The 14,259-nt window shown below is 43.2% G+C and overlaps 1 protein-coding gene across 3 annotated transcripts in view; it reads left to right on the top strand.

Annotated features, from left to right (window-relative positions):
* The window catches only part of NICOL1 (NELL2 interacting cell ontogeny regulator 1), a 52,507-nt gene extending 42,489 nt beyond the window's left edge, over positions 1-10,018 (top strand). For all 3 annotated transcript variants that reach the window (XM_083835237.1, XM_083835238.1, XM_083835236.1), the window contains 2 exons: positions 3,801-3,889; positions 7,728-10,018. In XM_083835237.1, coding sequence (XP_083691363.1) covers positions 3,801-3,889; positions 7,728-7,793 — 155 coding nt within the window. In that variant the 3' untranslated portion in view covers positions 7,794-10,018. The remainder of the gene's footprint in view (positions 1-3,800; positions 3,890-7,727) is intronic.
* The last annotated feature ends 4,241 nt before the right edge of the window (positions 10,019-14,259 follow it).

The raw sequence follows: 14,259 nt of genomic DNA, 5'->3' as shown, positions 1-14,259 counted from the left end.
ATACTAGGTGTCCTTCTGCAGGGCAGACCAGCGTGGTGCTTGGTACTTTTCTCATTTCCCAGGTGTGGGACATGGAACTGGGAATGTGCCTTTTATAGGAACAAACAGCTCTGCTGCCTCTCTCTCCCACTTGGTGGGAGAAGTGTGTTCCCACTGCGGCACCGTGAGAGGCCAGCAATGCTCTCTGCAGGTGTAGGAGGTGCAGGAGCCACAGGAGATGTGCGGGAGCGAGTCAGAGCTCTTGGTGCTGCAGAGAGGTCCTGTGCTGTTGCACGGCACTAATCTCTGTCCTGGCATGCCTTTTCCTACTCTTCACTTCACTTACTGTCTGCTAGTCGGAGAACCAGGCCCAACTTTTTACAAATAATGCTAATTAGGAGTGATTAATCACGTCCTTATACTTCATAGGCACCACTTTGCATTTGCAAAGCCTGTTCAAGTATGAAATGGTGTTACTAATGCTTTCAGAGTATTTTTCTCTAAAGTTCAGAGCAATCCACTAAAAAATAATTAAGCAATTTCCCCAACCTCCCATTGCATTTACAGCCCAGATCACCCGCTGCGAAAGCTGAAACGTGGAATTTGAAGAACAGAAGCTGGTCAGTCTGGTTTCATTAGCCAAGGTACATGAAATACAAAGAGTAAACGCCATGTGCATGAGAGGGAAAGTAAATTAGACTTCCACAGTGCTTTCAGTTCCAGTTTTTCACCAAGAAGAAGCCAAGAAGCATATTTTAAGCTCTCCTCCCCCACTTCTCCCCAAACACACAAAGACACATACAGTCTTCGTGCTGACAGGATCCATTTGAAGAATTATAGCTGACTCTTGATAATTCTCATTATGTTAATCCACAAACCTGTTAAGTCTCCCTATGAATGATAGCCTGTTCCCAGCTGTCAGCAAGGAATTAATAGCACTCTGCTGTACTTTGCTACGACGTGAAGGTTTGGTTTCACGAGTGCTTAAAGCTGATGTAACCCTTCTCCTCCCCAGAACCTGGCCCCTTGTCCTTGTTCTGGCCCCAGAACTTGTGCATTCAGGAGCTGATGTGGAGAAAACAAAATCAGCAATCCAGCTGACCAAGCAACTGCATGGTCACTACTTGCTGTGAGCAGGGGAAGGTGCGGGAACATGCAGCCAAGGACAGAAAGGATGGCGGGGTTGCTCCAAGTGGCAGCAGCGCATATTTAGGTTTGTTTAACCCCCTTGCGGAAGCAGACCCTTAAAAACTGTTACTCTGGGGAAATGTTCACATTATCCTACTGAAGACATTGTGAGCAAAAAGAGAGGCTGAGTCTGGCTAGATAGGCCAGCTTGCCAGGCCAGCTCTTCAGTCTGGAAAAGTGACACTGAGGCAGGAAGTGATGGAGATCAGCAAAGTCAAAAGTGGGACAAAGATGGTGAATATATAATGCCTGTCTTTTTCAGTGCAAAAATCGGAGGCAGGAAATGACGCCAGTCAACTTCAGAGCGCACAAGACTGATACTTGTCACACAATGAACTGTTGAGCTGTGGAACTCATTGTCACAGTGTGCTGTAGATGCCAAAATTTTCCATGGATGCAGGAAGCACTGTAGCAAATTAATGTGAGAAAAATCCCTGGAGAGCTTATCAGGTGTAAAAACACCAGCCAGACTCAGGATGTCTCCAAATCTCTTGGTAGCCTAGAATAACATTGCCGGAGGTTTATTCTTATATATTATCAAAGTACCTGCTATTGTCTGCTGGAAAAGCCTGGCTACTATGATAGTTTAAAAGCTCAGCTGGTAAAAATCGGACTGTAGCTGTAGACTTTCCAGGTAGTGGGGATTTGCTGCCCCTATTTTACTGGGGGAACTGCATTCAGGTTGCTCTGAGCTAGTGCAAGATGCTTGTTTGAGTTCAGCCCTGCCCAAGTTTGGTCTCCAGAGCTCGACACAGATGCGTGCTCTGCAGGGCTGCATGGGGGGAAGAGTTCACACCTCCACAGCTGCCCTCCTCCTCCTCCCAGGTACAGCTGTCCTGTCAAATAAGTCAAAATGAAAGGGCAGGTTAAACAGCTGGATTTTGCCATCCCAGGATATCACAGAATTCATAGAATATCCTGAGATATCGGGTCCAGCTCCTGGTCCCACACAGGATGCAGCTGGTTAGAGGAATGACACGAGCTGTCCCGCTGCCAAAGCTGCCAGCAGGGGTGCTACCCGGGCCCAGACACAGCTGCACCTGGAGAAGGACCCTCCACCAAGGAGGACAGCCCAGGAAACCATACACATCTGCAACGTGGCTCTGAAGAGCTGTGCTTTATCAGGAGCTTCGTGTGTGCTGATCCAGGGCACACAAAGCTGTGAGGGTATACGTCCTCCTTAGCACCACCATTTTCCCGCAGAAGCTGCTCTGATGCCAGGGCAGCTGCTTTCACAGGGGTGGCAGAAGTGTTAATAACCACTTGGCGTGGTTGTGCAGCTCCACTAGGACCTCCCTGCCCACACAGGAACACTTGGCTGCTATAAATACCAGTGAACGATCCCGCACAGCTTTTGTGGTTGCAGGTAGTTTCAACTATGGAATTCGTGGCACTCCTCGAAGATGCTTTCTCCATGTTGGCAGGAGCGGGAGACATTCATTTATGACCTGTAGTATTAATTTTTCTCCTGCAAGTTCTGACTTTGAGAACATTTTGTGACGGGGTATGCAGCACTTCCCCGAGGTGGAGCTTTCTGAGCAGCTCGCTGCAATGGGAGGGAGCAGGCCGCAGCACTGAGCGGGTGGCAGATTTGCCGATGGCACAGTGAGGATGTAGGTTCTTCCTAAGGGCTCTGCTCCGTGCTCTGAGGTGAAAACAATTTGACTACCAAAGTACTGATAACGGGCTCTGGCTGCAGGGAGCTCCGTACCTACTGCAGCCTCAGCTTTGCGCTCACTTTGCTTTGTCAGAGCAGCACGAGTGGCTGCCTGGGGACAAGGATTTTAGCACTGCCCCCGCTATGGGGACTCTGGGATCAGCGTAAAAAACTTTCCTCTCTTTCCATTCCCCCCTGCATCTCCTCCAGTGTCTGCATTTTCTTCCTCTGAAAACCCATTAACCCATTAAACTCATTAAACTTCATTATCTCTGTGGCTGAACTGAAAGGTGTGAGAGCGGTGCAGGGTGAATTCTGGCAGCGTAGAAATGCCCAGGTCCAGCAGCGAGCCAGGCTGGTTGTTGTCACATCCCTTCCTCCTCCTCTGCTCTGCCTTCTCCCTGCCCTGCCCCTCTGTGCACACACACACTGGCATCAGCTGCAGAGCCAGTGGGACGCTTTGCATTCCTGGCAGAGAAAAAATACAGCAGCAGGTGAAAGGAAGCAAATACAGAGCTGGCAGCGACCCTTGCCAAGCTGTTCTGTAAGAGCTCCTGTAAAAACAGAGCTGCTTGTCTGATTTTTGAACCACTGCAAACTGCTATTTTCAGCGTGTCAGTGGAGGATTAACCAGTGTACAGGGAGGAGGAGAGGATTTCCATTTCAAGGAGAGAAGCTGGGGGCTGAAGGCACACAGCACCCTGCAGAACCAAGCTTGGGCTACATTCAGAAAAGCCCACGTAGCAAAATGCTCTTGTGCTTTTGCTGGTCCTCCCTCATCAAGTGAGCACTTGCACACCAACAGACAGAGCCCTGTCCACAGGCGGCCCTAACTTTGCTCAAATGCAGGCGTGGGTCCTGGTAACATGGGTTTTCTCCTGGAATTACAAGGTCTCTGAGCCTTCCCTCTTTGTACTGCCACACACCAGATTTCATGCTGTGACAGTGATGTCTTTTTTTCTATACCTTTCTCCAGGCCGTCCCTGTGTTGACTGCCATGCGTTTGAGTTCATGCAGAGGGCGTTGCAGGATTTAAAGAAGACGGCGTATAATCTAGACACACGGGTATGTGTTTCTATAGAAATGCTTTGACTGAGCCTTTATCTTCGAGTGGCCAGGTCTGCTTGTCTGCATACAGCAGACACGACATCTCTGCTGACTCACTTCCATTTCGGCAAATAGGATTGTTCCAAGTACAGATTATTTTCCATGCGCTGGAGAGCTTCAGTAAAGATCATCTAGTCTAACTGCTTGCATAACAGGCTAAAGAATTACCCCAGACAGTTCCTGCATCAAACAGAGAAGGAAAGATACATGAAAGGGAGGAGAATGAGAAAGACGGTTTATTCTTTATCTCACAGTGTTGCTTCTGAGCTGTGGATGTTTGTCCACTGGGCAGGAGCAGCAGATGAATGGAAGAGCAAGCAGGGCTGGCATAGAGGAAAGGCAAGCACATATATTCCTTCCTCATGTATGAAAAAGGAATTCATGCTCTCCATGAAAAAGGGTGAGGTTCATTTGTTTAGGTAGCTATCACAGCACACAGGGCATTTTGCAGCTGCACCTGCCTGTCTTGTGCTGCAGAGGTCCCAATGAACAAAATACGAGGGTGTGTTAAGTGCCCTGATTTTAGCAATACCTACTTATGTTGGTTCTTAATTACACACAAACACTGGAATAGGACTTAATGAAAACTCACAAGTGGTTTCCATGCTGCCTGAAGTTAGCAAGGGCCGGGAGGTCTCTCACCTCTAATAAAGCCCTTCATATGTCTTGCAGTACGTCTCCATCCCTAATAGCTCCATCAACATTGTCAGCATGACAGCAAAGCAACTTCTGGTAAGAGAAGTCAGACTGGAGCCACATCTGCCAGTTCCTTTGGGTGACTGCTCAGTGCCTTCATCCAGTGCCGTCTGTTGGTGGCAGGGAGGTGCTCCTTGTTCCTTCAAAGTCACGCTCCGCTCCAATTGTCATTCACAGCAGAGTCAGCCACAGAGATGTAAATCAATTATGTCTCAAACGATACCACTGAAGGGCAATTACGTTGCTTTGCATTTGGTTTCTTGTGACCTTGGGCAATCAGGTAGGGCCCTGCATGATAAGGTCAGAGTGACTGGAGTTTCCTTGAGCTATCAATAGCAAACTGATTAGGTCAGAGATCTGCGTGCAGCATGGGTTACATCGCAAAAGTTTCCCATGCACTAGCCTAATAATAACTATTAGGTGTCGGACCGCAAATAGAGGGGCTTTAGCCCTGCAGCTGGGCTGGGCTGCTGTGGTCCACGGTGGGGTTTCACCCGCTTGGATTAGGTTCAGCTGACATGTTTGGTACCTATGCCTGGCCAGGAGGTACTAAATTACTGCTGAGGCTGCACTGGGCAGATTTCCTGAGTGCAGCAGAGACAGCGCAATCCCTTAATCCCACTGACTGAATATCTCTATATTCAGACCTCTGTTGACATCTGTGTTGGCTATTTTATTTGGGGTTTGTAGTGCGAGGAGAGCCCATCAGAGAGCAATGCTGTGCGGTAAGAGGCTAGGCAAAGTGTAGAGGGAGAAGGTGGTCCCAGAGCTGCTCATGAACTCATAAACTGCTCATTCTGCAAAGACCTGGACAGGCCTGAGATGACAAAGCTCTGGTTCAGACAGCTGTCAGTACAACCAAACAAGGGGTACGGGAATAGTCCATCAAGAAAAAAAACAGAACCAGTTATCCGGAGCATCACCCTCCCTTTGACAACTGTAAGTTTAATATTGCTAGTAAAGAAAGGGTATGTTATTTTCCATCTTTTCCTGCCTTTGGACTGAGACTCCAAAGACCTTTCTAGAAGAGATATTTAAATATAAATTACTAAATGGTGCAGAGATTCTAAAGGGAAATGAAGTGGCCAAGGCTCTATAAGTGGCACATTGTGGCTTTCCATTCTCTGAAAGGCACAGCCTCCGTATCCTTACTGAACTGCTGCTGCTTGGCTGATGCTGACCAACTTTACCTTCTCGAGTTTTATATAAAAATAACTTCATTTAACAACTCCCGAGTCTTTAAATTTCTTGTTCCAAAGGCAAACCTCACGGAGGAGAGTTCTATCCGAGACTCCCTAAGCCAATGCCAACAGGGCCACAATTAATTTTGGTAAATGATGCTTCTCTCTCAAAGTCCTTCAGTTCACAGTTGAGTGGTCCCAGAGCTGCTCTTCCTGCCTGTAAATTGGCATGAGTGATGCCTAGGCAGGGTCTGGGGCAACAGTGACAGCTTGCTGGCATTATGGTGAAAGCCAGTAAGCCTGCGTGACGTTAAGGTGATTCTGTTTCTACCGGGCCCCAACAATGAGAGCATTCACTCATCCAGGATCACTCCGTACGCCCGGGGAGCAGCGTTTAATAACGCCTGCCTTTGCACTAAGCCGGTAAGTGAAAGCAGACAAGGAAAGTGAACAAGTTCCTCTTTAAAGCAAAGGCGGATGTCAAAAGTTTGGGTTGGAAAGGATAGAGGGCTGCAGAGGGGAGGGAAAAGCAGCTCTCAAACAGCCTCTGCCCGCCTCTTTAGAAGTGCCCAGCGACTCCTATGGGAACCGGGTGTCTTCATTAGCTGGGCCTTTGCCATCTTTAATTTGTCAGGAGGTGTCATGCAAGGGGAACACTGGCAGACTGAAGACCTCATGTTTCACAGAGCTCTTTCATCTTTTGTTAACAAGCAGGTTTCAGGCTTTTGTATTTTATTTCTTCCTTCTTTTTTTTTTTTTTTTCTTTTCCAGTGCAGATGGAAAACCCATTTTGCCTTTTTTTTTGCCTGAATTTAAGCCTGGATTTTATTTTATTTTTTTCTCAAGAAACTCTTCAAAGTTAGTCTACAAAATACTTAAGGGACCGCAGACCACAGGTTGAAAACCACAAATCGTACTCAGGAGGAAGTTTCTCTTCAGTCACGATTGCACTTGCTAAAGTGAGTTGCTTGCACCATCAATTTTATTCTGAGTCTTGCAAGAGACTCAGCTTCTGAAATGATGGTGCCGCTTGGGAAACTCGACCATTGTTCCCCTAAAAGTGAGACCAGGACCCATAAAAGATCTAAGTCTCATCTTTGAGGATCTGAAATTGTTTTTTTCCTGGATACAGATTTAAAAAAAAAAAAAAAGGAAAAAAAGCTTGGAAATGTTTTTCCACTAAGACACTCCAAAACCAAGAGCAAGTAATTTTAAATAATGTATATAGGGAATGGTTTTTAAGCTTTTGATGGGGTTCTGGAGGCATGGCTCCAAATGGAGTTGGTAATAAGTCTTTAACACTTATACTGTACTTATACTATATTTACACTGTACTTATACTTACAACTGTCAGCAAACTAACTCAGGATGAAACAGGAGCCACAAATTAAGGTCTAGTTCTGCTCTGAAAGATTGCGAGTTGCAGACAACAAGGTTAGACTGGCAGCTGGACTGAACCCAGAGTTACTCTGGAGAAACAGCAGTGTAACTGAGAGCACAACTGGCTCCTTAGCACATGCTATCTGGTGCAATTAAATTATACAGTACTGAAGACATCGTCAACAGGAAACCATCAATCACTGAGAAGGAATTAAGACCAGTGCAGCTGAAAGTGGAATTTTTGCTCAGCATTTATAAAGGACACACTAATAATTTTGACAGCCTAGTCCCTGGAAGTTAACTATGAAAATGAAAACATTCAGATTACAAAAACACTCTCCATGCCTCTTAGTTCTGAATATACATATTTTGTATCACTTTTTTTCTGGATGGAAACCAGCATTAATAACTATGATTTTTCACTCAGCACAGCACCTTGACTACAGCTGTGCAGAGGGATTAGGTCGAATCAATTATATGCTATTTTAAAGTGATATATTCATTTTATTTTATTTTTTATTTTTTATTTTTTTTTTCAGACAGAATCCCTCCTCCTGAGAGCAGAGAAGAGAGGCCTGTGTGATTGCTTTCCTGCAATACTCTGAAATGGGCACTGGGATTCGGCCAATGGACATTTATTAATTTTTAAAATGCTGTTCAATAAATTACAGGAAGATACAGAGTGCAAGTTGTGCCACACCACAAGAAAAATAATTTTTATCCAAACAGGTACAGCTCAGTTAGATCATTTTTGCTTTAATGTGTTTTATCAGTACTGTATGTGATATTGCATCTGCTGAAATGTCAAAAGAAGAAAATAGTGCCAGCATCTCACTCATGGGTTTTATGCAAGGACACCATCTCACTTTTTTGCTATTTCAAGCCAAAAATTGCCCTTAGACTGTCAGGCCAACCCCTCAGTCCATGTAAATCATCACAGATCTGTGAAACTCAGTGGAGTCACATTCCTTCATATATTTCTGTTAGAATGTGTCCCCAACATGAAAAGGAAGCTACTTCACAACGATGCTTAGCTAAAAATTTGCAAACAAGCAGTCATGGTTTTATGTAGAAATTAATAGCTGTCACTGACAGCTTGGCAGCCCAGGGAAGGAATTTGTTCCCAATTGTATCAATGGTCCAGTGCACAGCAAGCACGGTAATCTGCATCCCAACGTTAATTTCTTCAAAGCCACCCAGTAGCTGTGATCTTTTTGGAGGGATTTATTAAGTATCTAATGTGATCGCTAACATTTATAATCACATGAATACCGCCTGGCAGTTGAACCGATTGTGTCTGCCAAAATCTTCTGGAGAAGTGTCTTTCATTAAGCAAATCACATACTGGGCTGAACCACTCTCGCTGGCCTCTGCAGAGAGTTTTGGCAGACAGCCTGCCAAACGCCTGCACACCCAGGAGCCTCCTGCAAACGGTATTTTTAAAATATTTAGGCTCCAGCAAAATGGTCCATAGCTCTTGCATGGACTTTACACAGGGATGAATTTCACTGCCTAGCGATGGGTTACAGTGCTGATACTATTAATATGCCTGCTGCAATCAGTGGGAGACGAGAGAGGACAGAAAAAAATAGGTGGTGTAGTAGTAGTAGCAGACAAGATTGCGCCTTGTTAGTCTTTGAAAAAGAATAGCAGTCCCTTTCTCCTTGTTTTTCATTTTTCCTTTTTTGGGGGGATAGGGTGGAGAGAACAGAAGATGTCCCCAGTGGAAAGTTTTTGTAGATTATAGATTTTTCATAGGACTTCAAATACCCTCCCCAAAGTGTAATTAGTAGAGATCAGTAGATCAGCTAGAGCATCTATGTACAGACTAGAAATTTTATACAAGCAAGAGTATGGAAGCAGTATCAACAACAGTGGAATTCAAAGTTATTTTACCAGCCTTTATTAAAATGTCCATCTTCCCATACGTGGCTGATATTTTGCTGTCAGGCAGCTCAGTAAGTTATGACAGTAGCTAGTAACCTCTGAATGTTTCCAAACCTCTTCTCTTCCATTTTATCCCACCACTGCAGGCATAGGGAACTGCGAGCCACTGCCAACTTATTATTTTGTGTGCAGTCACCCTCAGCAACACAAAGGAATGTATTACCGTACACTCTGCCAAAGTTGTTTGAAAGGCTTGTGTTTTTCATCAGGGAAAAGCTTCCTTGCACCTGCATTTCAAGTAGGAAATTTACTTTGTCCTTTGTAGTATTCTAGAAAAACCCTTTATAGGTCATCAGGACCTAGACTGTGTAAAAAAGAAACATCACGACACAGCAACACATTGCTTCTCATAGCATCACACTCCACTGCAGCACTGGTAACTGACTGATGGGAACCAACAGAGGCTTTCAGCACAGACTGCGTCTTATTTTACAGATAAATTGATAGGCATAACACAACTGCTTTGCGAAACACCAACCTTAGGTTGCTTTACTCCCATCTAGATTTGAACCTAAGCAATGCACTGATCATGAGTTGACTTTTTGTAGGAGGCAGAATTCCAGCACAGCTCACCTTTGGGGAACAGCAGCATGTCTATGGTTTTGTGTTGTTACTGAACATGCTTATTCTGCTGGTCACTTAAAGAATCTTGCAAAGTCCTATTAGCAAACACTTTTCTTTGGCTGTGTTTTCATTTAGAAAAAAAGTTTGCTCACAGATAACTTTTGATATACGCAGCTTATTATGATAAAAAAAGGTGGAATGAGTGATGAGTGGATGTTCTCTGGCTCCCAAAAGGATCAGAGTGACATTGCAAGTTTCGGCACTGACTATATGTACTCCTCTTTGTCTAACAAATAAAAAGGCAAGATGTATTGCACTATCTGGTGTACTTTGTTTCTTATTTGGAACATGATAGCACTCACTTAGCAAAAAATATCAGCTCTTTAATAAGGTGGAAAAATCAGGCAAAAGTGTTGTTTTGAATTAAAAAAATCAATAAATCTTGTATTTGGGCTCAATTTATGAATGTATTCCTATTTAATGAAGTTTAAAATTGAACTCACTCTTATTTGAAATTAAAAGTACTGCAATGATTTTTGTGAGCTTTCTAAGGACTCCATACTCTGTACATGATGGTTATGATAAAGCTCCTTGTAATTAATATGGTAGCATGAAGAAAAAATTGAGCTAGATAGATTTAAGTTATTATTGCTCATGAAGTTAACTTAAATTCAGAACCCCATTTGCTGGAAGAAACTGTATTTTACCAAAGGATTTAATTGCAGTAGGTCTTAAATCAGAAAGTCTTCTTTGCTTCATAACACTTAAAGTATCATTTTGCTGTGAAGCCAAGGCAATTTTCATGACCTTTTGAAACCAAGCTGTCTTCTTTTCTTTTGGTGCAGTGCTGCTGCAGGTAGCCTTGGGCACAGAGCATTTGTACACAAGGTGGAGTGAAAATGGTAGGCTGTAAAGACGTACAGTTAAATTCTCCCTAGAAGAGGAGAAATATGATCATGTTAACACGATGCTATCTCTGGGTAGGCAAGATGTGGGATAAATCCTCGTAATGCATCTCCACAACTTCTCACACCTTAGCTACAACGTTCTTTGGGTGTAACTCCGTGTGTTTTCTAAGGTAGTCATTTCGAGCTGAGTCTCGGGATAACTCTGTGAAGACATGTCTCTGGATTTTGTTCTGAAAAACAGGAACACAATTCAGCCTGCTTGTAATGAAGATCCTTTTTAGGTGACATCAAGGGTAAATAGTATGATTAGCTGAATCTGGCAAGTATATGGGCTGATGTTCCTTGCCCATATGTTTCTCTGAAATACTCTGAAAGCCCCATGGAATCCCCCCCTCCAGTTGGAAATCTCATATTTAGAAATCATATACTTCTATCAGAACTGGTCTGTAGGTAACTCCTGGGTAATCTGAGCATCCAATACACATTCCCCACTTTCTAAGCAATAGTTATGAACTGTGTAGGTATTTTCCTGAAGACCAGCCATGTCAGCTCCAGGCTGGAGCTCAGAGAGGAGACCTCTTCCTGCAGCTGTGAGACTTGTGCAGGGGGCCGGTGATTCTGTTTGTTTGCTACCAGAAGACAGTTCTCACCCTGCTGAGAGAAAACACTTGCTGTGCTGACGGAGGCTAACAGGAATTCCAGAATAGTTCAAAGGTAATTTAAAAGAAGAAAATCTCTGCGGCTGTTGTGTCTTTCCTGAGGCAGAGAGAGAAACATAAAATAAAAAAAGGATTTTTTTACTTTATTTTATTTTTTTTACTTTGGAAGTAGCACAAGACAGAACGTTTGCCTTTGCTTCTCCTGGCAGAGAAGAAGGGAGACCCCTCCCCTACAACAATGTTCTGCTTAGTCCTTCCCCAGGCAAGAACTCAGTGGGAGAGAGAAAAGGGGAGCAAATGTGGAGGGGAAAAGGGATACCTGCCTTCTGCAGCCTGGCTGAGTTCCTGGCAAATCAGTGGAATGGGGAGCACATTGGTGCAACAAAAGGGCTTATTCACCCCACTCTCATCGAGCATGGCATGTGCATTTTGCAAGCTTTCCAGAACCTGCTTTTGAGATCTGTGCAGCGTAACGCAGGTGGAAGAGGTGGTTGCGAATAACCCCGGTGCTCCTCAGCTGGAGTTATTCAAAACATAGGAAATGTCAGGCAGGCTTTGTGCTGTGTCCATTCCAAAGAAAATACAGAAGATCTAGAAACATCCTTTGCTAATTTGTACTTGCCAGTTTGAATCTTTAGGGGAAACTAATTTGCAGGTGCTCTAATTAGCCAAGAAAAAAAGGCAGCAGTCACTTAAACGGTGTCATTGGTGGCAAAAGTTATCTAGAGGTGGAAAAATAATATCAGCAGCAAGTATATATATGTATAACATGTATAAAATATTTATTTTTATTTTTGCTCCCCTGGAAAGACCTTTGGTCTAACCCAGTGCAGACAAACTTAGGTGCTTATGTTGTGTAATGTAAATGTCCAGAGAAGAACCTGAAGTTATGAACTTTCTTCCCTTAACTTCAGAGGGGAGGAATGAGAAACATAAGAAGGCTGTTAGAAAACCACTTAATCATTCTCGTTATTCCGGGGGGGCCTGAAGCACATGGTAAACTTAGATCTTGTGCGGGACAGGAGGTACCTGTACAAAGGAGGAAAACAAACTACCAGGTTCTTTCTTTTGAGGTCCCTGCACCCACAGTCCATCCAGTCCATCCAGAGCCCAATCTTCTCAAGCCTGTATTGCATGCTCCATCCCTAAGGTGGATGGCAAATGAAAGATAACTGGATCCCTGAAATATCAGGCCCAGTTGACTGCTGAGCTCAAAGATGATGGAGAAGAAAGGCAAAAACAAAAGGAGCATTTGCAACACAGAGCAACCATCCATGATGGAGCTTTATACAATGAGGAACCACAAGTAGTTGCTTGGTCTGTGTGTAAACACAGCCCCGTCCCTAGTAGATAAAAAGAATTACCATCAATGATGATGTTCATTAATACCCATTGTTAAAGCTTCAGTTCGCTACATCCATCCTTATGCTTTCCATGCAATATCTCTTGGCAGATTAAGTCCCCAGTAAACGATGGACTTTTTGTTCAGTCTGGCTTGTGTGAATGCTTTCTTTGAACTCCATATGTTTCTGTTTATGCTGAAATCATTATCAGAGCTGTTCCCTCAACATTGTGGCACAAATTCGACTCATATATGCCCACATGGGATTCTTCATGAACTCACTGGAAAGCACAAAGGTGACTCAGGCCTGTTTCACACCAACACAGTACTTCATTTACTCAGTGTGTTTATTCTGCTGTTTGGATTATGTACAGTCCTCTTACTGCAACGTAAAAGATTTTCCTGGGGAGAGCAAAGCCCCTGTGCCCTGTCCCTACATCACTAAGCTGAATTCTAAAGAATTTTGATGCTATAACATCACGTTTCTCAAGCTGATCAAGAGCTGGCTTCAAGATGAAATGTTATCTTTTGTTTAAGTATTGACTAGGTGAAATAACAAATAGAAGTCTAGCCATTTTGTAGTGGTGCAGAAGGTATTTAATCATCTTAAAAGCATGAAAATACTAAAGATAGATGCTGTCTGCAGCACTAGTTACTGAGCCTGGATGTTTCTTCTAGCTCTTGATACAGCAACCTGCTTGTACTACTTCATACATTATAGATGGAAACTGACACCTCTCGAGAGGACAAATTCTTGTTATACCAGATTTCGTTCCATAGAAATAAATTAAGAAGGTGAGGTGAAACTATGGATCTATACATTGTTTGCAAATCCACATTAGTCAGATTATAACGAGCCTATCTTTTCTGATGATTAATTCCTCTTCTTTTTGGTTGCTCTAGAAACTGAGCCTGTATTTCACTACTCAGGTGTATGTGGGAGTTGAATGTATAGCAGACTGTAAAACAAAACAAAAAAAAGCTCACTGGTAGCAGTTAAGTATAGTATAGACCTGAAGAATTTAGAAAACAGGAATTCTTGAGCTCTGATTCATCTTTGCCAGTTAGGTTCTTTGGGATACGGGCTACGTTTCCTTTGCTATCTCTGCCCTCCAGATTCATCAGTGGAGGAATAACTATTTTTATAATAGGATTGCTGAGCACTGTGTCTCACCTGCAGATGTATTAAAAGTAAGCATATTTTGTAGATGAAAATACTAAAATCATTGTCAATGTACTTAAAACAATGTACATCTTTAGATGAAAATGTAAATCTTTAGACATTATAGCCCTGTATGACTTCTTGTGTCAAAGATACAAATAATTAGTGTCTAACTGTTGTTTGGCTGATATTTGAACGATTTAAACTGGATTAAAAAAAAAAAAGAGGTGAGTGTTACTCGTTTAAGTCATTTTATAAAATCAATGATTTTCCTATTTGGTAACTAAAAACCTTTCCCTCAAATTATGGTCCAGATTCCTAATACATCTTCCAGAACTGTTTTAATGTGCTGCTCATATTTCCTTTTCCTGAGCAACCATGAGTAAGTTTCAATACCAAGATGGGCAACAGTGAAGAAATATACAGATTATTCTATGAATATTTGCAAAGGAAGAAGGTTATAAATCTCTGTTTAGAGACTAGATTTAG

Source organism: Anser anser, assembly GCF_964211835.1.
Source record: "Anser anser genome assembly, chromosome: 4".
Classification (NCBI taxonomy): domain Eukaryota; kingdom Metazoa; phylum Chordata; class Aves; order Anseriformes; family Anatidae; genus Anser; species Anser anser.
This window is presented reverse-complemented; position numbering and strand designations above follow the sequence as displayed.